Source organism: Scyliorhinus canicula, chromosome 1 (genome assembly GCF_902713615.1).
Source record: "Scyliorhinus canicula chromosome 1, sScyCan1.1, whole genome shotgun sequence".
NCBI classification, from domain to species: Eukaryota; Metazoa; Chordata; class Chondrichthyes; order Carcharhiniformes; family Scyliorhinidae; genus Scyliorhinus; species Scyliorhinus canicula.
This window is the reverse complement of record NC_052146.1, coordinates 44,283,122-44,308,305: the sequence shown is the minus strand read 5'-3', so window position 1 is coordinate 44,308,305 and position 25,184 is coordinate 44,283,122. Positions and strand designations below refer to the sequence as shown.

General features: G+C 44.4%; 1 protein-coding gene across 5 annotated transcripts in view; it reads right to left on the bottom strand.

The window, feature by feature from the left end:
- Window positions 1-25,184, bottom strand: part of ccdc62 (coiled-coil domain containing 62) — an 86,852-nt gene that overhangs the window by 48,772 nt on the left and 12,896 nt on the right. For 3 of the 5 annotated variants that reach the window (XM_038790182.1, XM_038790174.1, XM_038790209.1), the window contains exons 2-8: window positions 22,473-22,566; window positions 22,298-22,338; window positions 21,064-21,222; window positions 10,469-10,661; window positions 1,396-1,562; window positions 1,199-1,300; window positions 401-572 (exon numbers count right to left, since the gene is read on the bottom strand). In XM_038790182.1, coding sequence (XP_038646110.1) covers window positions 401-572; window positions 1,199-1,300; window positions 1,396-1,562; window positions 10,469-10,661; window positions 21,064-21,222; window positions 22,298-22,338; window positions 22,473-22,551 — 913 coding nt within the window. In that variant the 5' untranslated portion in view covers window positions 22,552-22,566. The remainder of the gene's footprint in view (window positions 1-400; window positions 573-1,198; window positions 1,301-1,395; window positions 1,563-10,468; window positions 10,662-21,063; window positions 21,223-22,297; window positions 22,339-22,472; window positions 22,567-25,184) is intronic. The other 2 variants (XM_038790191.1, XM_038790200.1) reach the window with 1 other exon arrangement.

Sequence of the window (25,184 nt, the reverse complement as noted above, 5' to 3'; positions counted from 1 at the left end):
TTTGTGTTCAACTCCTAAACATCGAGGGAGCATTTGTCTATTCTATGGGGTAGATTTTTCTTACCCGTGTTGGTAGCGGAGGAGCACAAGCTCCTAATGAACACTCACAACTTTCCACCCTTTAATTTAAAAAGACAGAAAAGTAATTTAGGTTGTCGTGGATGTCCGCTCTTCTCCCCTTGATTTGCCTGCATCTGCTATTTTACCAGACACAGAAAGACAAACATTTGCCCCAATGTTTTCATGGCGGTACCATATAGGTCTATTCCAAACAAATGCCAGGACTGAGCAACGATGTACATTACTGCCTTGTGATTGCATTGTGTTATTCCGTCTACAGGAAATACATATATATTTTTGTAAACACTCAAATATTTGAACAATGGTGACCCGCAGCTACCTTTAAGCTTGCAGATTTCATGTCTTAGTTTCTTTGAATGTTGTTTGCAGTCATGCACATCTTTTCTGGTGTTTGTTTCATTTAGCCTGGCTTCTCGTAGTGCACCCTCTAAGGCTTTAAATCGAGCTGTAAGATCTATGATATGATTGGTAGCTTCAACCATATCTTTATCCTAGATATAAACAAAACCCATGGTTATTGTATCATACAAAGTGATTCTCAAAAATCTAAACCACGGCACGTCTTCATAAAGCTGTTTCTATCCTCTAATACAGGGGTGCAATTTAGATTGAACATAAAACATGCCGGGGCCAGAGTTACAAGTCACATCTTGGATGACCACGCATGCATTTCGTAATTCCTTTAACGCAACAACCGTAACCAAGAAATTTCATTAAGATTAGAAATAAGAAGTGGTCAATATGGTATTGCTCAAGTTATCTGCAATCAAAGCTTAATTATCGAACATATTGGGGAATTTTTTTCCAGCCCGTCCGCCATGGGAATCGTCATGGGTGGAACAGACCATTTAAAGGTCCGTTGATATCGGTGAGAATTTGCAGTCTTGGGGTGACAGGAGAATCCCAACCAATGGATCAGACACAGTAAACCTCAATATTTTACCTTCAAAAACTACTGGCTTCAATAGTACCTAACCCTGACATACATGCTATCCCATATACATCTGAACTATATCATAAATGGAACGTTAAGATCCACTTATAGCTAGAGTTCCGAGAATATTTGTCCAAGTATTCACTAAGCACTTGCTCATCTTCTTCACCATAATTTCCACACCTTTAATTCCAGCATTGTAGTGAGCTCCTGTTCACGTGCCTGTAACTGTCCCACCTGGCCAGAAAGTTCCAACATGGAGGAATTCAGGCTTTTGTTCCTGTCCTGGTTAAGACAAACAGAATACAAAATATCATGAAAAGGGTACCTGACGATGCAAAAATGTTAATATGGACAAGTTTTATCAGCAGCAGCCCTACCTCCAACTCGTCACAGTTACTAGCTGCCTCTGCTGCTTTTTCAGACACGTCCTTCAGCCGTTGCTGGGTGTTGCTGAGTGTTTTTAGACAATCAGCTTGCTGCGATTCCAAAATCTTTTGTTGTGCACCTAATGATCTAATGATCTCATTCCTGTTTCGCAGTTCATCTGGTAAAACACAACGTTGTCAACTGATTACATTGCAACTATTTTAAAAACTGAATTCTCAATTCATCCTTTCTACCCTTTGAGCATTTCTAATCAGCAAAAAATAGTTCTGTGCAGCTGCGTTTTAGAACAAATAATGAGTACATTATACATCCTCACCCCCCCCCCCCCCCCCCTTTTTCCTCTTAGAAGCTGGGTTGGTGATAAATAACGTCACTGCGCCTCACCTGAGAAATAGTCGAGCAAACGGTGATTAGTTCGACTTCCGGTGGTGGCCATGGAGTATGCGTATTTGGTTGCGTATTTGGCAGCTCCCGCTCGTGGTGGACTTTTTGCACCTTTTCTCCCAACTTTTGTGGACACTTACATAGAACAGCACACCACAGAACAGGCCCTTCGGCCCTCAATGTTGTGCCGAACAATGATCACCCTACTCAAACCCACGTATCCACCCTATACCCGTAACCCAACAACCCCCCAACCTTTACTTTTTAGGACACTACGGGCAATTTAGCATAGCCAATCCACCTAACCCGCACATCTTTGGACTGTGGGAGGAAACCGGAGCACCCGGAGGAAACCCACGCACACACGGGGAGGACGTGCAGACTCCGCACAGACAGTGACCCAGCCGGGAATCGAACCTGGGACCCTGGAGCTGTGAAGCATTTATGCTAACCACCATGCTACCGTGTTGCCCGTCTTGATCGGAAAAATCGGAGGCGGGTGATACAGAGAGGAGGAATCCCCCGCCAGTTTATGGAGACGTGGACCAGAAGTGGTTTTATAAGAAGAAATAGCTGGGCAAAAAAGACACGTGGAGAACTTACAGCACAGGAGAACATGGAGGAGGTGCAGGATCCTGGCTTGGCGGCCCAGTGGTCAATGTACAGCTGGTGAAATTCATTCAGGAGAGTTTCACTAAGCAAAGGCAGGAACGTTTAGACCCAATTAAGGCATCGATCGATCGGGTGGAACAGAGAATAGAAGGCCACGGACTGGAGATCCAGAGGATGGAAAAGAAGGTGGCCGAGCACGAGGACCAGCTAACCACGATGGAGGCGGAGGAGGGGCTGATGAGGGCCACCAGAAAAGGCTGCAGGAGGTGGAGGAGGACTCGGAGAACAGGTCCCGTAGACAGAACCTGAGGATCTTCGACCTCCCGGAGGGCTGCGAGTGATCGGACGCAAGGGCGTACGTGGCAAGTATGCTTCAAAAGCTGCTGGGTGATGGGGCATTTTCTCAACCCTTGGAGGTGGACAGGGCGCATGGAGCGCTTGTGAGGAAGTCGCGTTTGAATGAGCCACCGAGGGCAATGGTGGTATGAATGCACCGGTTCCTGGATAAGCAACAAATTTTGCGGTGGGCAAAGCAGACACAGAGCTGCAAGTGGGAAAACAGCGAACTGCGCAACTACCAGGACCTTGGTGCAGAACTGGCCAAAAGAAGAGCAGGATTTAATAGGGTAAAATCGGCCCTCTTCAAAAAGGGGGTGAAGTTCGGAATGTTACACCCAGCTGGTTTGTGGGTCCCCTACAAGGGTCAAGAACATTACTTTGGATCGCCGGACAAGGATGGACTTTGTTAAGGACAAAAGACTGGCAAGGTGACTGAAGATGCTGAACTTTGGGGGCAGGTAATGCAGTGCTTGTGCTGTTAAAGTTATTTTCGTTTTGGACTGTACATGGAATGCTTTTTGTATCAATTTTTGGGCCCTTGCCCAGTTATTTTCGCTTTTGACTGTACATGAGAGTGCTTTTTGTATTTCCTTGTGTGTGTCTGTTGGAGATTGTGATGTTCTGAATATGTATGTTCGAGCGGGGGGGGGGGGGGGGGAAACAATAGTGCGTAGGATGTTTGGCGCCATGGGAGGGTACTACCAGGCTAGCTCACGGAAGCGCAGTGGGGGACGAGCAGATGAAAAGTTTGTTGAGGAGGGTTGGGATTGTTGTTCTGTTGGAGGTCGAGGATGGTGGGTGCCCGAGGGCGGGGCTCTGGAGGCGCAGGACGCGAGCTGGAGGCTGGCCTAAGAAGGGTGATGGTTCATCGGCAAAATGTGGGGGGGTGCCCCACGACCAGGCTGATCACATGGAACGTCAAGAGGGCTGAATGGGATGGTTGAGAGGGCTCGCATGTTCGGGCATTTGAGGAGGTTGAAGGCAGACGTCAAAATGCTGCAGAAGACACACCTGAGGATAATGGATCAGCCTCGACTGAGGAAGCAGTGGGTCAGGCAAGTATTTCACTCAGGGTTGGATTCTAAGACTAGGGGGTCGCGATCCTGATCAATAAGCGGGTGTCATTTGAGACAGGGAATAAAGTTGCAGACTCTGGGGGGGGGGGTCAAGTTCAAGAACAGGGAGGGTGCGAAGGAACTAAAGGGGTTCATGGAGCAGATGTGAGGGGGGGAGTAGACCCATGGAGGTTCGGACAGCCAAGAACAAAGGAGTGTTCTTTCTTTTCCCATGTCCACAAGTATACTCCCGTATCGATTTTTTGAACAGGGTTTTACTGACAGGGGTGGTGGATACCGAGTATTCGGCAATTGCAGTGTTGGACCATGCCACGCTGGGTGGATCTACGGGTGAGTAAGGACGGTGGTCAGCGCCCGCAATGGAGATTGGACATAGGACTGTTCGCGGATATGGGGATGTGCGGCCATGTGAGGGGGGCCATCCAGAACTATCTGGAAATAAATTACATGGGGGAAGTCTTGGTATCAACGGTTTGGGAAGCGCTGAAGACAGTGGTCAGGAGGGAGCTAATCGCGATACGGGCCTAAAAGGAGAAGGTGGAGCGAAACAGAGATAGATAGGTTGGTTGGGGAAATACTCCAGATGGATGGGAAATATTCAGAGGCCCCGGAAGCTACAGATGGAGTTTGGTCTGTTATCTACAGGGAAGGCGGTGGAGCAGTTGAGAAAAGCGAGGGGGGCGATATACGAGAATGGGGAAAAGGCCAGCAGGATACATGCACACCAGCTAAGGAAAAGGAAGATAGGAAGAGTGCAGGACAGAGGAAGGAACACGGTCTTGGACCCAGCAGAGGTGAATGGGGTGTTTAAGGAGTTTTACAGTCAGCTGCATGAGTCGGAACTCCCAGCTGGGGTGGAGGGGATGAGGCAGTTTTTGGAAGGGTTGGAGTTTCTGATGGTGGAGGAAGGATTGGGAGCCCCGATTGGGATTGAAGAAATAGTAGAGGGACTGGAGGCCATGCAGTCAAGTAAGGTCCCGGGACAGGGCGGCTACCCAGTGGAATATTACAAGAAATTTTCTGTGATGTTGGGCCCGCTGCTGGTGGGGACATTTAATGAGCCAAGGGAGCGGGGTGTTTTTCCCCCCACAACAGTACCAGGCACCGGTGGCAAGTGTGCGAACGAATCGACTGACATTGGGCTACTTTAAATTACACTGAGGGACAAGGCAAGGATGTCCCCTCTCCCCATTGTTGTTTGCTTTGGCCATAGTGACACTGGCAATGGCACTAAGAGCATCAAAGGACTGGAAGGGATAGTCCGGAGGGGGGGGGGGGGGGGGGGGGGGGTTGTGGAACACAGGGTCTCGCTATATGCTGACAACCTGCTCCTGTATATTTCCGACCCGCTAGGAGGGATGGGGGAGATTATGCGGATCTCAGAGGAATTTGGACGGTTTTCAGGGTACAAATTGAATATGGGTAAAAGTGAGATGTTTGCGATCCACGTAAGGGGCCAGGAGAGTGGACTGTGAAAGCTGCCGTTCAGATAGTGGAAGTTTGCGCTATTTGGGAATCCAGGTGGCGTGGGAATGGGAGCTGTTACATAAACTAAATTTGACCCGGCTAGTGGAACAAATGAAGGAGGACTTTCGAAGATGGGACATGCTCCCACTGCCACTGGCGGGGAGGGTATTTTGTTTGTTTTCCAGTGCCTCCCTATGTTTATCCCAAAGGCCTTTTAAAACAGGTAAATAGGGTGATCTCTGGTTATGTGTGGGTGGGTAAAACCCAGCGAGTAAAGAAACTGCTGCTGGAGCGTTGTCGACGGGAGGGTGGGTTGGGGCTGCCGAACTTTAGCAACTATTACTGGGCGGCAAGCATAGCCATGATTAGGAAGTGGGTAATGGTGGGGGTGGGGGGGGGTTTAGTGTGGGAGCGAGTAGAGGTGGCATCCTGTAAGGGCATAAGTTTGGGGGCACTGATAAAGGCAGCTCTACCCGTCTCACCAGCCCGATACTCCACAAACCCGGAGATAGTGGCAGCCCTGAGTGTCTGGGGGCAGTGGAGGAAGCATATGAGAGTGGAGGGACGATCAGTGTGGGCTCCAATTTGTAATAGCCACTGGTTTGGCCCGGGGAGGCTGGATGGGGGATTCCGGGGATGGCAGAGAGCAGGGATCGAGAGGATGGGAGACTTATTTATAGATGGGAGCTTTCCCTGTTTGGAGAAGTTTGAATTGCCGGGAGGGAAATGGGTTTCAATATCGGCAGATACGGGATTTTGTGCAAAGGCAGGTTTTGACCCTTTCTTTCTGACCGCCACGGGGATACAGGACAGGGTAGTTTCTAGAACGGGGGTGGGGGAGGGGAAGGTTTCGGACATCTATAAAGAACTTATGGAGTGGGAGGTAACTCATATAGCTGAGCTAAAGCGCAAATGGGAAGATGGGCTGGGGTGGGGGGGAAACATAGAAGCGGGTCTGTGGGTGGACGCTCTGAGCAGGATCAACACATCATCATGTTCTAGGCTTAGCCTGATACAATTCAAGGTGTTCAACGGGCACACATGACGGTGGCCCGGATGAGCAAGTTCTTTGGGAGAGAGGATAGGTGTGCGAGGGCCAGCAAACTATGCCCATATGTCCGAAACTTAGGGGATTCTGGCAGGGTTTTGCAGATGTCATGTCCACGGTGCTAAAAAAAGGGTGATGCCAAGAACAGAGGTGGCGATTTTTGGCGTGTCGGAAGATCCGGGAGTCCAGGGGATGAGAGAGGCTGACATTTTGGCCTTTGCCTCCTTAATAAGCCCGGAGACGGATCTTATTGGCCTGGAGGGACTTGATGCCCCCAAATCAGAGATCTGGGTTAGCGACATGGCTGTGTTTCTCAGACTTGAGAAAATTAAGTTCGCCTTAAGAGGGTGAACGCTAGGGTTCGTCCGGAGGTGGCAGCCATTTGTCGATTTTTGGGGGGGAAATTAAACTGTCAGCAGAGGCAATAAAGGGGGGGGGGGGGTTAGGCTATTTTCTGTTTAGGGTAGGTGGGATTAGCAAGGGACGGAGATGTTTTTATGCACTATGTTTACATTTGTATTTGTACTGTTTATTGTTATTATTACAAAAACCTTAATGTTTTACAAAAAAAAACTGATTAGTTCATCAGAATAGGTTATACACAAAAAGTCTCGTTTCAGACAAAAACTTAAAGGGTTTTGGCCCCTGCAAGACCTAATTATGGAAATTTATTTGATTCCCTCTTTTCATTTGTGAAGGCAGAAACTAATGCTTGACTATAATTCCACAAGTGTCATAGATATTGTCTGATACATCACTTAACTCTTGATTTATCGCCCAGCTCATCCGACATCTAGTACTGGAGAAGGAGAAGTTTCCTCCAATTAAATATTGCGAATACTAAAGTCATTGATGTCTGTGCTCACCACAATCTTTATTCCCCAACCATTGACTCCATCCCTCCCCCCGACGGTTTAAGGCAGACGCAGACCATGCGCAACAATGTCCTTGAGCTGAGCTTCCAACAGCACAGCCAACCATCAAGACTGCTTACTCCCGGGCAGCACGGTGGCGCAGTGGGTTATCCCTGCAGCCTCACGGCGCCGAGGTCCCAGGTTCGATCCCGGCTCTGGGTCACTGTCTGTGTGGAGTTTGCACATTCTCCCCGTGTTTGCGTGGGTTTCGCCCCATAACCCAAAGATGTGCAGGCTAGGTGGATTGGCCACGCTAAATTGCCCCTTAATTGGAAAAAATGAATTAGATACTCTAAATTTATAAAAAGAAAAAGAAAAAAAAAGACTGCTTACTCCCACCTTTGTAACACTGCCTGACTCCACCCATCCCGGAGTGTATTTGCTGCTGAAAAAGCGTAACCATATGTTTGTTCCCGCTGGACTCGATTGCATCAATGCACTCCTGGCTAGCCTACCACCTTCCATAAATTTAAGCTAATCCCAAACTATGATCCGTGCACCCCAACTTGCATCAACCACTGTCCACACATCTGATTTTAAAATTCTCGTCTTTATTTTCAAATCCCTCCATGGCGTCATCCCAGCCCTGCAACTCCTCACAGTCCTACAACTCTCAAAATCTTTGCGTTCCTTTAATTCTGATCTCTAACACATTCTCAATATTGCTCCACCGCTGGCAGACATGTCTTCAGTTGTCAAAGCCCTAAACTCTGGAATCACCTTCCTGGACTTCCCAGTCCTTCATTTCTCTTTTCTCCTTTAAGACACTCCTGAAAACCTACCTTGCTGATCATGTTTCCCTGATATCTTCTTATGAGGATCAGTGTTTAAATTCTGCTCTCGTGAAGCACCTTAGAATGTTTTGTGTAAAAAATAGCAGGAGGAGGCCACTCAGCCCTTCGAGCCCGCCCTGCCCTGCATGATGATCATGGCTAATCATCCAACTCAATAGCCTGATCCCACCTTCCTCCCTTATCTTATGATCCCCTTCGCCCCAAGGGCTATTATCTAACTGCTTCTTGAAAACATATAGTGTTTTGGCCTACTAAATTAAAAGCACTACACAAATACAGCTTGTTGCTGAATGAGAGGCACAGTGGTTAGCACTGCTGCCTCACAGCGTCAGGGACCCGGGTTCAATTCTGGCCTTGGGTGACTGTTGGATTCAACAATTAGAAGGGGGGGGGTCCTTTAAAATATTAGCTAAAATGATTCTTGAAAATTTGTCAGGTGGATGTACCTTTAAGAAATTGGAGTTTATCAAATAGCTGCAGTGATGTAAATGTGTAGGTGGAGCTGAGCTGTCTGTCCTTTACTCTTGTTTTGAGCTGGCAGCTGCAGTGTGTCTTAGTTTCGTTTTAGAGTTGCAGAGCTGCATTCACAGCAAGAAGATGTTATGATCGCTTTCTCTGCAATCTGAAGAATGTCTCCAAATGACTTGATGATTTCAAAATAATACCTGTTTCTGTAGAGAATTTAAACCTGCTGTCTTTGTTTAAAAAGGTTTTAACTTATGGATGCTGTTTGGGAAGTTATTAAGGGTTATCTATAGAGTATTGTATCGGTGGAGTTACGTGTGTTGGTAGTTGATAAACTGTTTACTGTGCGTTTATAAAATGTTAACTGAATTCATAGAATAAATATTGTTTTGTTTACAAATACTTTTAGTTCTCTGTTGCATCACACGTGTAAAGTGGGCCCTTGTGCTCCCCATAACCAAAATCTATTACAATTGTGGGTCAGGTGAACTCCATGATATACTTTGGGGTTCTCGATACTCTGGCCCGTAATAAATTACTGAATTTGTAGAAATATGAGTTAGTTATAATTGTTTGAATACTATCCATGACAGTATGATTATTGGGCAGCACGGAGGCATAGTTGTTAGCACCGTTGCTACACAGCTCCAGGGTCCCAGGTTCGATTCCCACCTTGGGTCACTGTCTGTGCGGAGCCTGCACGTTCTACCCGTGTTTGCGTGTGTTTCCTTCGGGTGCTCCAGTTTCCTCCCACACACCAAAGATGTGTAGGTTAGGTAGATTGGCTATGCTAAATTGCCATAAGTGTCCAAAAAAGGTTAGGTGGGGTTACGGAGATATGGGGAGTTGTGGGGATAGGGTGGAGGTGTGTGCTTTGGCAGGGTGCTCTTTCCAATGGCCGATGCAGACACGATAGGCCAAATGGCCTCCTTCTGCATTGTAAATTCTATGATCTATGAATGTCTCAAATGTTACGAATAATGTACCACAAGTTCTGATATATGACATGATATGAAAGGTACATTCGACAAGATTGAAACAATATCGTAGCTGAGACCAGACGTGACGTAGGGAGTTTGAATGTGGGATAAAAGTCATGGGACAGTTAATTAATTTGGAGTAATTGATTATTGTCTAATTAGCCAATTGCCAGTTAAGTGACTGACACTTCCCTGAACGATTCTCTGATTCTCTGCTGAGAATTAGAACCAATGAAACAAAATAAGGGGCTAAACCCAGATAAGGATTCCCTTAAGAACGTGATCTGTCTAACTGATTAGCAGAAATTATAGCCATCGGAGAATAAATATTACTTTTAAAGGCCTTTGTTGAAATGACTATTAATTTTGTAAAAAGTCACTTTTCTCTTTAAGTTTTTGCTTTCACTTACTGGTGCTTCAAGGACATTTCGTGAGACATGGGAAAAAGCATTTTAAAATTAAGTTTGTGTGAATGTACCAAAATGTGTTCTTAAGAAATAAAACTTTGCTTTGCATTCATTCAACCGGACTGACTTATTTCTGAGCAAGAGACAAGACAAATCCTACTGTGACTATCTGTGTGGAGTTTGTACTTTCTCCCCTTGTCTACATGGGTTTCCTCCGGGTGCTGCGGTTTCCTCCCACAGTCCAAAGATGTGTAGGTTACGTGGGGTTACGAAGTTAGGGCAGGGGAGTGGGCCTAAGTAGGATGTTCTTTCAGAGGGTCGGAGCAGACTCAATGGGTCGAATGGCCTCTCCTTCTGCACTGTAGTGATTCTATGGCAATAAATCTTGCTATTGTTTAATGAAATAAAATTGTCACTTACAAAATTCACATTGGCAAAAAACTGTGATTCCAAGAAAAGAATTCTGCTAATTTATCCAGAAGAGCAGGGAGTTCCAAGGCTATATTAACTATTGGCACTTTGTTTTTGCGGTTAAGTCACCTAGATTTCTTATAATGTTGTTTGAAACAATACTAACGTTCCAGTTTAGCACATCTCTCTTCCAGGCTGAGTATGCGCAGGCGATCCTCCTCCCATGCTAGAAGCTGTTTCTGGTGTGCTGCCACCATTTCATTTAACTCTTTGTCCCGATCTTTCAGTTCTGCAACAAGCAGCTGTAATTCATTGCGTTGTTTCTGAATAGTGCCATTCTCCAGATCTACATTTGCATTCTGGGATTAAAAGGTAATGTCTTATAAATGGTGTATTTGAAACAGTATTGTTAGTTAGCACCAACTGTAACCCTCAAATTTGATAAAAAGAAGTTGAGTTTTAATAATAGCAGCAGTATGCGTAATTTCTACCACTATTCAGGGCTCTACTCACCAATCTGCAAAGAATATACAAATTATAAATCATTTACTTTATCAGTCTTGGTTCAAGAATGATTATTCTTGATTAACAAGGGGATCATGAGGAGAAGCCAGGAGAATAGGGATGAGAAACACGTCAACCATGATTGAATGGTAGAGCAGGCTCGATGGGCCAAATGGCCTAATTCTGCTCCTATGTCTTATGGTCTATGCACATGGTTCTCAAAAGAAAACTGGCAAAATTATTGATAATTTGCATCCACAAGACAAAGATTTAATTCACTTCTAAAACTTAAATCAGTTTTTCCTCCTATTATTTCTCAACCAGTTTTCATTCCAAATTAATCGATTAGTAAACCAGCAGCAAAAATTTGAACAGGAGACAAATTCTGATGTCACAGGATAGTGTGCATATTCACATAGGTCTTCATTCTCTAAGGCTCCTGTTGATTCCCTTGTGTCCCATTTCTTTTATTTTGCCATTATCATTTTTATCCGTGGATGTTTAATGGACATATACCTTTAAGTCGAGCACAGAAAGTGAGGAACTCAAAGGTTACAATACATTGTGCTAGCTTTTGGACAGCAGAATCCAGAATTTTTGGTACCCAAGAGATCGGAAGCACTCAATTCGATTGGTTGGTTGATGGCCAATGAATCAGCCAAAAGGCCGTAATCTGCCCAGCAACAGGCGGTGATTGAGTCCTACCCAAGTTGGATGGTTTTCAGAGAACCAATGAAAAGATAGTCAGCTCTCGGACACTCAAGAGAAGAAGCTGCGAGTCTCTCTCTCCTCCAGGGTAGCTGCATAACTGCTGTATTCTTGAACCTAGACAACCTGGATGAATTTACAGTGACAACCATTAGACTGAAAGCAGAACCTTTGAACTGAAAGACGGGACTGAAGGAAGGAGTGCTAGAAGACAACTATCTGAAGCAAAGAATCTTACCACATTTACTTTCATCATTATTTTTACTCGTGTGCAAACTCCAGACAGACAGTGACCCAGGATATATATATATAATATATCGCTATAGAGGGTGAGACAAGTCAAGAGAGGGGGGTTAGGAATTAGATAATAGTTAACCAGTTGTATTTGCTACATATTTAATTAAAGTTACTGTTATTAACAAAACTAATTGCATTTAAATACACAAACTGTAGTTATTGGGCAGCCAAGGGTCAAAGACTTTGGGCGTTTTTCTAAGAATTGTTTGTTAATTTAAATGAAATGAAATGAAAATGAATAAAAATCGTTTATTGTCACAAGTAGGCTTCAAATGAAGTTACTGTGAAAAGCCCCTAGTCGCCACATTCCGGCGCCTGTTCGGGGAGGCTGATACGGGAATCGAACCATGCTGCTGGCCTGCCTTGGTCTGCTTTCAAAGCCAGTGATTTAGCCCTGTGCTAAACAGCCCCTTAAAATGAAATGAAATGAAAATCGCTTATTGTCACGAGTAGGCTTCAAATGAAGTTACTGTGAAAAGCCCCTAATCGCCACATTCCGGCGCCTGTTCGGGGAGGCTGTTACGGGAATTGAACCGTGCTGCTGGCCTACTTTCAAAGCCAGCGATTTAGCCCTGTGCTAAACAGTCCCTTGTTGAGGCTCCATGTCAAATGGGGCTGGAATTGACCATGCACTATCCCAGGGGGTCGTATCATAATTTGGGAGCTCGGGTGCAGGATCTTTGGAATGGTAGACAGCAACATTTGGGTTACAGTATAAATTTAAAACTTACACCAGTTTGTCGCAATATAACAGGAGAAGCTGCTCAGGTTTTTCTTAATGTGGATGACTGGTCTTTGGTTTATTTAAAAGGGCTTCAAAAAGACAAGAATTGGCAGGTGCATTAAAAATACAGGTGTCAACTAAAGCTAGGAAGGTAGAGATAATTGAAGCATTGCTCAACACTTAATTTGAAAGAAGTGCCAGAAACACAGCCTGGGACATGGCAACAATCAGTAGGAATTGCTAAAATCCTATTACAAATGAAACAATTGCAAATGCAACCAAAAAATGAGTAGGTTGAAATCAGAGAGAGAGGAAAAAGCAAAAGAGAGAGAATTCCAGGTTAAGGCATTGGAAATTAAAAGGGAGCTGCCAGTAGCTAGAGGGGAACAGAACCCAGTGACAAGCTTATACCGGCCCTCCCGAAATTTGAAGGAAGTAGAAACCTTTTTTAGGGCTTTTGTGAAAATAGCAACCTAAATAGAGTGGCTGAAAGAGACGCAGACATTACTCATGCAAAGTAAATTGACGGTGCGGGCACAGGAAGTTTATGCTTCCCTGTCAGAGGGGATGTCTAAGAATTATGACGAGTTAAAAAAATATTATTCTGGGTGCATATGAATTGGTTCCCAAGGCAAAGAGGCAAAAGTTTCGGAATTTAAGGAGACAACTGGGAAAGGTGTATACCAAATTTGAAAGGGTCAAGCAGAACAGTTTCAACAGATGGGTACGAGCATTGGGAGTTGAGACAACCTACGAGGCTCTGAGAGGTCATTCTCTTATAATTAAGAATCCCCTACCTTCTCATAGAATCCCTACAATGCACAAGGAGGTCATTCGGCCTAACAAGTCTGCACCGACCCTCTGAAAGAGCACCCCACCCAGACCCAAACCCTCACCCTATCCCTGTAATCCCACCTGGGGGCAATTTATAATGGCTAATCCACCTAACTCGCACATCTTTGGACTGTGGGAGGAAACCAGGGCACTGCACCCGGAGGAAACCCACACAGGCATGGCAAGAAGGTGCAAACTCTACAGTTACCCAAGGCTGGAATTGAACCTGGATCCCTGGCGAGGTGAGGCAGCAGTGTTAACTATTGTACCACAGTGCAGCCCATAAGAACACATGTTGAAGACAGCTAGACAAGCAGCAAAATGGCTGAAGATTGTGAACTGATTGTGTTCCGTCACTTCCATAATTTTGAAAAGGACAGGATTTAGGAGAGTGAGAAGTTGCAGGTTGCCACGGTAAGGAATGGACAGCTGGGAATGCTCCGAGATCCCCACCCCCTCTCAGACCAGGAATGAAAGTACAGAGGGTGAAGGTGAGATTCGAAGGCCTAGGTGTTCTCATTGTAATAAAGTGGGATACATTCGTTCAGCATGTTTGAAGTTGCGAAGAAAGCCTGTTGGACTTGTTGGGATTCAGGAGGATTCTGAAGAGGGAACAAAAGCGGAGAATACAGCCTGCATTTGTATTCTCCACTTTTGTTCCCTCTTCAGAATCCTCCTGAATCCCAACAAGTCCAACGGGCTTTCTTCACAACTTCAAACATGCTGAACGAATGTGTCCCACCTCATGTAAACACTGCTGTGGGAACTGGTAAGAGGAGTGAGGCAGATGAGAGATATACAGGATTTTTGTCCAAGGGGAAGATAACCGTAATTTCATATTTTAAGGGGCACAGGTGCTCCACCACCTTTCTTACTGAAGAGGGATTTTCCACACGCTATGGCCTAACATTAAGAGGTACAATCTGACCAGGGTTCTAATTTCATGCCAAAAGTTTGCCAGGGCATAATTTGTAGTTTGGGTATCAAACAGCTAAAATCATCCACAAACTCAGGGAGCATTGGAAATAAATCATCAGTCTCTCAAAACTGTGATTAGGCCTATTGCCATGAATATCCAAGAGATTGGGACAAGGGATTGGATTTTTTACTATTTGCCACCAGAGATTTTCTGAACGAATCTATTGGGTTTAGCCCATTTGAATTAGTTTGTGGCCATGAAATACGGGGTCCATTAAAATTGATGAAAGAGAAGTTTCTAAAACCACAGGACAAATCCTCAATGTTGGGCTACGTGTCCACGTTTCTGGAAAGACTCACAGGAGGTTGTCAGGTAGCATTAAAAGGTTTCTGGAGCAAGAATGGACAGTCAAACAAGTTAGGTCCAGAAACCTAGGCTGGAGAGAAGGTATTTCTATTGCTGTCATTGCAGGGTGAACCTCTGAAAGCGAAATTCAGGTGGTTAGGAGAGTGAGTAATGTGTCTCACTAAATCACTACTCCAGACTGTCGGAAGAAGGACCAGTTGTGCCATATTAAAAAGTTAAAGAAATACTTTTGTAGGGAGGAGGATGCAAAGGGCTAAGTGTGTCAGGAGGTACAAGTAATGGCAAGAGTAGGTAGGAGAAGAGGTAGACAGTACATAGTCAATTACAGACATCTTGGGACAATTAGAAGAACAGAGGAAAGATCTAATAGATACTCAAAAGTATAGACAGATTTGTAGGGACACACCAGGGTACACTATGTTAACTAATCATGATGTAGGAAACTCTGAGCCTTTAAAGCCACATCTGTCTGGACCAAACTCACAGAGACTGGCTCAGGTAGAGACTGAAAGGCATCTTGGATATGTTGCGGAAACAAGCAAAAACGACGTGGTCCACAGAACACCAGGTAAAGTTTGGGAGATTGAGGACCATGTTGGTGCTGGCCTCTCCAGACGTTTCCACATAATTTAAAATGACCATGGATGCCAGTGACCCAGGGGGGTCGAGGTAGTGCTACTACAAGATGACAATGCAGGAATAGAGAGGCCAGTGGGATATTTTTCAAAGAAACTAAGTCCATGCCAAAGAAAGTATCCCGCCATTGAAAAGGAAGCCTTAATTAGCATTGCTACAAGCCCTTCAGCACTTTGAAGTATATGCCTGGCATGACAATAAACAAAGATTAGTTTATAGAAACGTTTAAAACCCAGAATACAAGATTATTCCATTGGAGTTTGTTATTACAACAGTTTGATGTTAAAATTGTATATTTCCCCAGAAAGGATAACATGAGTTGTCACGGGTTTAAGGGCTGATTAGTTACCATTATCGAGACTGGGAAGGGAACTTCCATAATGAGGATGGATGAATGGATATATGTTCGTGATTTATGTCTTGCATGTCTTGCATATCTCATAATGAAACGCCCATGCCTTAAGGTTTCTCCCTTTTAGAGAGAGAGGTATGTAAGGCGCCTTCCTGTTGTTTCCCTTATTTCCCATTTATTTTGTTTTGCCGTTATCATTTTTGATCCATGGATATTTAGTGAACATACCTTTAAGTCAAGGAACTCAAAGATTACAGTATAGTACACTGCTGGTTTTTGGACAGCAGAACTCAGACTCTGTGGTGCCCGATAGATCGGAGGAACTCTGTTCAACTGGTTGGCTGGTGGCCAATGAATTGGTCAAAAGGTTATATTTTGCCTGGCAACAGGCAGTGATTGGGTTTTACCCAAGTTGGATGGTATTCAGAGAACCAAGGAAGAGACATTTGGGTCCTGGACGCTCAGAGAAAAAGCTGCAAGTCTCTCTCTTTCTCTAGAAAAGTTGCATAGCCACTGTATTTCTGAACCTACTGAGAACCTGGATGAACCTACAGTGAAAACCATTATAGACTGAAAGCAGAAAGCTCGAACTGTAAGTCTAGAATGAAGACAATCATCTGAAACAAAGACTCTTATCCTTTTACTTACACCCCTCATTTCCCATGTTTATTTGTCTATGATATAAATATATACAGTTATTGTTAATAAAATTAATTGTGTTTAAATTTACATAGCTGGTGACTATAGTTATTGGACAGCTAAGGGCCAAAGACTTTGGGTGTTTCTAAGAATTATTTGTTAATTTCAATTGTGTTGTGACTCCGGGTCAAGTGGGACTGGAATTGACTGCGCACTAGCCCTAATACTCCCAGCTTTAATTCTGTTAACATAGGAACAGGAGTAGGTTATTCAGCCCCTCGATTCAATTCTGTAATTTGCTTACATCAAGGTTTTACTCTTTTAAAACAGCTTTCCTTCAATTAAGTGTCGCCACCAGAGGAAATAGTTCTGTATAAACCCTATCCCTGTATTATTTTAGCTTCATGACGCCTTGCTCTCAGAATATCATAATCAAGAGATTATGGACAATAACAATCATATTATTGCATGCTTTGCCAATTCTCAAATCTACCCATTGTACAATCACCCTTTCTAAAATCCTTTCATTCCACTGCAGCACTGTGGATTTTTATCAATATTGTCCCTCAATCTTCTTTCCTAATTTCCCTGTCCTTTCTCATGATCCTGTGGCCTGGAATGCTTAGTTCCCAGTCGTGTCTGGGTGATAGCCAGCTGTCTGTAATGGGTATGATACCGTGGGCAGGATTCTCCTGTACGCGGCGGGGCTGGGGGCGCTGCGAGCGGCTGCCAACCGCGCAGCGCGATTCCCGCCCCTGCCAAACATCCAGTGCCGGAGAATTTGGCGGACGGCAGGGGCAGGATTCACGCCGCCCCCCCGGCGATTCTCCGACCCGTCCGGGGGGGGGGGGTCGGAGAATCCCACCCCGTATCTCTCAAGCTGAATTCGCACATCTAACTCATGTAGTTCAGCATCAAATTTTGTTTGATAACTGCTCTAGTGAGGCACCCTAGGATATTTTTGTTATGTTAAAGCCATTAAATAAATGCTGTTGAAATATGGATTTTCACCCTCTGACTCATTTAAATCTTTTTACTTACTGGCTATATGTTTTCCACAAGAGGATGGGTACCTCTTCAGGTTAGGTGAAGGCTATCCCATCTGCATTGCTGCCTTTAGCCCAAAAGGTGGCTCCAGTATTCAGTTAGAACCAAAAACCCTCCTTTTTAAAACCATCCTCTCAGAGCCACACAGTGACAAAACCATTTGTTCTATTCCTGTCTGATCCAGCATGTGGGCGCTGGGAGTAATCTAGAGATTACTACCCTCAGGTCCTGCTTCTTAATCTAGAATTTAGCTTCTTAAATGAAGTCCCTTTGTGCATAGAATTTGCAGTGCAGAGAGAGGCCCAATTGGCCCATCGAGTCTACACTAGCCCTTGTAAAGAACACCCTACTTCAGCCCACACCTCCACCCTATCCCCACAACCCAGAAACCCATCATAACCTTTTTTGGACACTAAGGGCAATTTAGCCTAGCCAATCCATCTAACCTGCACATCTTTTGGGACTTGTAGGAGGAAACTGGAGCACCCGGAGGAAACCCACACAGACACGGGGAGAACGTGCAGACTCCGCACAGTCATCCAAGCCAGGAATTGAATCTAGACCCTGGAGTTGTGAAGCAACAGTACTAACCACTGTGCTACCGTGCCGCCAAGGTCAATATCAAAGTGACTCCAATCCAGGTCATGGGTTTCCACAAGAACCACAACTTTGGACTGCTCAACCTCCCATTTGCTTTATCATGCCCAAACCCTGGTATATTGGAGGGAACATATGCTGCAGCAATCTGCAACAGGTCTATCCACCCTCGACTACAGAATACAATAGAGCTTTACTGTCCACGCAAAAATGGAAATTTTTCTTTTGCTTCACCTCCAATATAATATATCCTCACACGGTCATTAGTTAAAAACAGCAATTTTTCATCCACATTCAATACTCGCCTATTTACACCACCTATATGTAATATGAAATGAAAATGAAAATCACTTATTGTCACGAGTAGACTTCAATGAAGTTACTGTGAAAAGCCCCTAGTCGCCACATTCCGGCGCCTGTCCGGGGAGGCTGGTACGGGAATAGCCTGCTTGGTCTGCTTGAAAAGCCAACGATTTAGCCCAGTGAGCTAAACCAGCCCCTAATATTCCCAGCAATGTAACAATTACCTATCCAGTACCATGTTGTCAGTTGTTCATGATTATCCTCCTCTACATCTCATTTCTGCCCACATCCCTGGTGTCTAAACAGCTCATAGACAAACCAAGTTCTACAGACAATCTGCTCTCTACCTTTACCTGTCACCTCCTGCCCTGGCTACTGATAGTCACCCAATCTCCCCGACTTTGTTCTCGACATGTGGGGAGATCAATGTCTCCTCCAAAAAAACTCCCTCCCCTCCCAAGGGTCAGCATCATTTTTTTGTCATTCAATTATTCCTGCCTTCCACCCGAGCACAGATCTTCTCTTCTGTTATATCCCCCATCTCTTCCCCTGTAGCTTTCCTTGCTGATAACCTGGTACATCTGCCCTTGCTAATAACCTGGTACATCTGCCCTTGCTGATAACCTGGTACATCTGCCCTTGCTAATAACCTAGTACATCTGCCCTTGCTAATAACCTAGTACATCTTTAACTTCTTTGAGTGTTAACGGTTTCTCTTGCCACAAATGCTGCCAGACCTAATTGAAATAAGCAGACGATTCTGGAAACAAATTCCAACGGTATACTTTTATTACCTATTTATCTGTTAAAAAATATAGCTCAAGTATATTTTGTCTATTGAATTATTTCTAACACTCACTTATCATTTTTACTTAACATGTCAAACTTTACAGGTGTGCTGCCAGTTTGACTTGTTTGTGCACGTTTAGGGTTTAAAATTATTCCTCACAAAGCTGGTGGAATTGTGGGCTGATAATTGACACAGTGAAAGCAACACAGCATCTAGGATATTACTGACCAACAGAAAAAAAAGTGTATCGCTTTACCTAGTGAAATATACAGAGATAGCCCGGAGAGAGGTTGGTTAAATCAACATCAAATCAGGTCCAGGAACAGAAATAAGGAGAGGGAGAGGAAGATGGCAATGAAAGAAAGGGAATTTGACATTTTTAGTATTTCAAGAAATTCATAACCCGAAGGAATGAGACTTGCTCCAACATTTCATTTTCCCGGCAAGAGAGGTTGATCTGCAATCAATAACAATCACCATATCATTGAGAGGGTACTGATGCTGTTAATTACTAGACGGGGCAGGTGCAACCTGTACAAGAAGGACGGGTTGCATCTAAACTCGAGGGGCACCAATATCCTGGCTGGGAGGTTTGCTAGTGTCACTCGGGAGGATTTAAACTAATATGGCAGGGGCGTGGGAATCAGAGCATTAGCGTAGAAAGTATCATAACTGAAGGAGAAATAGAGAACAAAAATAATAGAACATCACCCTCAGGCAGAGCAAAAAAGGTGACAAGTGTGAGAAGGGAGGTGGTCAATGCAGGACTGAGGGTGTTGTACCTTAATGCACACAGTATATCGAACAAGGTAAATGAGCTTGTTGCGCACATAGACATTGGCCGGTATGATGTTGTGGGCATCACAGAAACTGGCTGCAAGGGGATCATTTGCCTTCCTAACCGCCGACTGAACCTGCACGTTAACCTTAAGAGAATCGTGAACAAGGATCCCAAGTCCCTTTGCTAATATTGCATCTAACCTGTTGGCTATTTATCATTTTGGTAAGTACCAGGGGATGGATGGAAACACAATCCAATAATAGGGTTTGTTCTAAGAAAAAGTGAAATCTGATTTTCCTGCTAATAATTCTAAACGGTGGTGACAGATTATGTTCCATTCTGAAAGACCAAGTAGTTTCCAAGTTCCTACCACACCCTAAACAGAGTCCAATAGGACTCTCTTTCCACTATATACTTAGAATACCTACAGTGCAGAAAGAGGCTATTCAGCCCATCAAATCTGCACCGCCCTCCGAAAGAGCACCCTCACAAAATGATCACTAAGGGTCACATGTGGGGTGCTAGCTAACAACCTGTAGGTTAAGCTCAGGTCATCTGACTCCCAGCCGGTTAAAGACAACATGAAGGGGACAAAGTACTCTATATCTTTCATGTCTATTCAGATTTCCAGTAGAATTAAACTATTACTTTACATTACACGATTACATTAGAACATATTAAGGACAAGAACTAGAGGTGGACAAAGATGGTTCTTGGTAGTTTACCATTTCAGTATTTGAGTCCATTTCCATTCATTAAAATTGTTTTGTGTCCAGGGGATCAGAGATCTTGAAGGGGCAGAAAGAGTTGTGTAAAACGGAAGTGGGGAGGGGATGGGATGCAGAGCTGTGAAAGCAGGGGCTGTTTGAACTGCAGAGTTTTAAAATAAAAATCACCTACCTTTTCAGTGGCTGTTTTTGGAACAGAGATTAGGTCTCAGTGATCAGTCTGTTAGGCTACGCCCACGGAAAATGCAAGGATTTAAAGGGGCCTCACAGCTGTTAACCCTCGGTCAGAGCGCCACAACAACCATTGCTGTCTCAGAGCTCACAACCCCAAAATCTAGTCAGTTTGGGAGGTCTGCTCTAAACATTGGGTCGACATCTAGCAAGGCAGTCACATTTCATAGGAGCAGAGTGGCAACTCTCAGATTTCACCTCGCCTATTCTGCTGGTAATGAGCTGTAAGTCAGGTTAATGGCCTGCTCACAAACAAGCACATGTTTGTTGGATAAAAAGAAACAAATTCGATAGATACTACTCACATTTTTTGTTGAGCCATTCATTATGGGAACCGGCTGAATAGATTTTGTGGGACAGCTTTTAAACCTTCCCGCATTTGTTGCGGCAAAATCTTGTATTTTCCCAAAGTTCATCTTTGAATCCCCTATAGATTTTGAACAGCTAACATTCTCCAGGGAAGGCTGAGAAGATAATCAAAAATCAAATGTCACTTTTACAAAAGTTACATACAGCATCAAAATTCCCCTTTATTTAAAATTTACCTAATGCAACATATGATGGGCTCTAAAGGTTGATGGTAGAAGTCACCAAGGAATTAATGGCCATTAAGCTTAAGAGTGCGGACAGGGCAAGAAAAATGATTATTATGGGCATATTATTTACGACATTTATGGTATTAATGTAAATGAAACATTTAAACATCAACCAAAAAAATTTAGCATTTCAATGCAAATTACATCTAAAATTTGCACATATTCAACTCCTAATCTCAGCTGTGCAGCTGGTTGGAAATACCTGTACAAATCCTAAAGCGGACAACCAGGAAAATTCAAGGACGTGGAAGCCCAGCCAATCTCAAGCGCGGCCTCATTAACAAAAATGTTCCTGGGGTCCAGCCTGTAGGCGGGACTGGGAATTTGGCAACAGAAACTCAGGGCTCAGAGCTCGTGGGGGGCTGTTCCAAGACGTTAGTGGGCAAAGGTTTGGAGGTGATGGGTTGGGTGGGATGCCACTCGGAGATAGAAGGGTTCCTGTTCTCATAAATGTCATTTGTCAACACACATCTTGACCTATTTTAACCATGCAGCCATGCTCCAGCTATGAGGTTTCACAACAGTACTCCCCCAATATGTCAGGGCACAGATAACATCATCAAATTAGAACTTTGCATTTGAAGTAGGCAAATAGAGGGAATGCCTATAGAGGGAACCTTGGGTGCTGAGAAAGTTGCCGATGATGAAATGGGGTTAGAAAGAAAGTGGCTGCAGGTTAGTTAATCAACTTGGTCTAATTCTGACCCCTTCCACTCACCACATTAGCTGGGAAATGAGTTTAAAGCAAGGCCAATGCGTGGAAACCACTGAGGGATGTAGGGAAAGTACAGGTAATGTCACCGTGGGCTGTCAGCTGTTTCAGAGAACACTATCGTAGGCGATCAGTTGGCTTTTCAATCTCATGACAAATCCTCAAAAAGGAATGGCCTGTCACTAAAGTATAAACAAGTAATTGGTACACAAATAATACTTTCTTCCTTACTTTAGATTTTGGAGTACTTTGCCACTGTTCAAGGTGATTTTCTAAAAGAGAGTTTAAAACGTAAGCCATTACTACCTGCAGGAATCAATGCTTAGTAAAATCCACTCAATGCTACGGAAACAAGTATACATGACTCCTCAGGTTAAGGACCCACCATAAAAAGCTGGCACAATACCTGAGGCAGAACTTGATGCATTTACTGGAGTTTTGGCGTTATTAAAAGACGAGTCTCCCGAAGGTTGGTTCCCTTCCATTTCAACCCCTGGTACCTACATTTCAAGTGAGACAAAATATATGCAAAATCACATGCATTTTTCTTTAAGTACAACAAGGTTATGCTGATTGACAATAAAGACAATTAAACAACTGACTACTAGAGGGGGCTCCACAAATATCCCCATCCCCAATGATGGAGGAGCCCAGCACACTAGTGCATAAGATAAGGCTGAAGTATTTGCAAACATTTTTAGCCAGAAATAACTAGTTTACGATCCATCCTCCTCTGGAGGGCCCCAGTATTATAGATGCCAGTCAGTCTTCAGCCAATTCGATTCACTCCATGCGATACCCAGAAAGGGCTGAAGGCAATGGATGTTGCAAAGACTATGGGCCCTTACAACATTCCAGCAGTAGGACTGAACACCTGTGTTTCAGAACTTGCTGCATACCCAGCCAAGCTGACCCAGTACAGCTACAACACTGGCATCTACCTGGCTATGTGAAAAAAATGCTCAGATATGTCCTATCCACAAAAAGCAGGACAAATCTAACCTGGTCAATTACCACCCCATCAGCCTAGCATTGATCATCAGTCAAGCGATGGAAGGTCTCATCGACAGTGCTATCAAGTGGCATTTACACTAAATAACCTGCTAACTGATGCTCCGTTTCGGTTCCGTCAGGGAAACCCACCTGCAGACATCATTACAACATGGATTCAGAGACAAAACAGCAGAACTCTATAGGTGAGGGGAGAGTGACAGCCCTGGACATCAAAGGCAGCATTGGATCGAGTGTGACATCAAGGAGCTGCAACAAACTGGACTCAATGAGAATCAAGGGGAAAATTCTCTGCTGATTGGAGTCATGCCAAGCACAAAGGAAGGAAAATGGTTGTGGTTATCGGAGATCACTCATCTCAGCCCTGGAATATCACTGCAGCAGTTATCAGACAAGTGTCCGAGGCCCAACTATCTTCATCTGTTTCATCAATGACCTTCCTTCCATCATAAGGTCAGAAGTGGGGATGTTCGCTGATGATTGCGCAATGTTCTGCACTATTCATGACTTGCCAGAAACTGAAGCAATCCATGCCCAAATGCAGCAAGACTTGGACAATATTCAGACTTGGCCTGATAAGTGACAAGTAACATTCACACTGCACAAGTACCAGGCAATGAGCATCTTAAACAAGAGAGAATCTCACCATCTCTCCTTGACATTCAATGCCATTGCTGAATCCTTTACTACCAACATCCTAGGGGTTAGCATTGCACAGAAACTGAACCGGACCAGCCATATAAATACTGTGGCTACATTGGATTTGGTTTTGGGTAATGAACCAGGCCAGGTGTTAGATCTGGAGGTAGGTGAGCACTTTGGAGACAGTGACCACAATTCGGTGACCTTTACGTTAGTGATGGAAAGGGATAAGTATACCCCACAGGGCAAGAGTTATAGCTGGGGGAAGGGCAATTATGATGCCATTAGACATGACTTAGGATGTGTAGGTTGGAGAAGTAGGCTGCAAGGGTTGGGCACACTGGATATGTGGAGCTAGTTCAAGGAACAGCTATTGCATGTTCTTGATAAGTACGTACCAGTCAGGCAGGGAGGAAGGGGTAGAGCGAGGGAACCGTGGTTTACCAAAGAAGTGGAATCTCTTGTTAAGAGGAAGAAGGAGGCCTATGTGAAGATGAGGCGTGAAGTTTCAGTTGGGGCGCTTGATAGTTACAAGGAAGCGAGGAAGGATCTAAAGAGAGAGCTAAGACGAGCAAGGAGGGGACATGAGAAGTCTTTGGCAGGTAGGATCAAGGAAAACCCAAAAGCTTTCTATAGGTATGTCAGGAATAAAAGAATGACTAGGGTAAGAGTAGGGCCAGTCAAGGACAGTGGTGGGAAGTTGTGTGTGGAGGCTGAGGAGATAAGCGAGATACTAAATGAATACTTTTCGTCAGTATTCACTCAGGAAAAAGATAATGTTGTGGAGGAGAATGCTGAGACCCAGGCTATTAGAATAGATGGCATTGAGGTGCGTAGGGAAGAAGTGTTGGCAATTCTGGACAAGGTGAAAATAGATAAGTCCCCGGGGCCTGATGGGATTTATCCTAGGATTCCCTGGGAAGCCAGGGAAGAGATTGCTGAGCCTTTGGCTTTGATTTTTATGTCATCATTGGCTACAGGAATAGTGCCAGAGGACTGGAGGATAGCAAATGTGGTCCCTTTGTTCAAGAAGGGGAGTAGAGATAACCCCGGTAACTATAGGCCGGTGAGCCTCACGTCTGTTGTGGGTAAAGTCTTGGAGAGGATTATAAGAGATACGATTTATAATCACCTAGGTAGGAATAATATGATTAGGGATAGTCAGCATGGTTTTGTGAAGGGTAGGTCATGCCTCACAAACCTTATCGAGTTCTTTGAGAAGGTGACCGAACAGGTAGACGAGGGTAGAGCAGTTGATGTGGTGTATATGGATGTCAGTAAAGCGTTTGATAAGGTTCCCCACGGTCGGCAATTGCAGAAAATACGGAGGCTGGGGATTGAGGGCGATTTAGAGATGTGGATCAGAAATTGGCTAGTTGAAAGAAGACAGAGGGTGGTGGTTGATGGCAAATGTTTAGAATGGAGTTCAGTTACGAGTGGCATACCACAAGGATCTGTTCTGGGG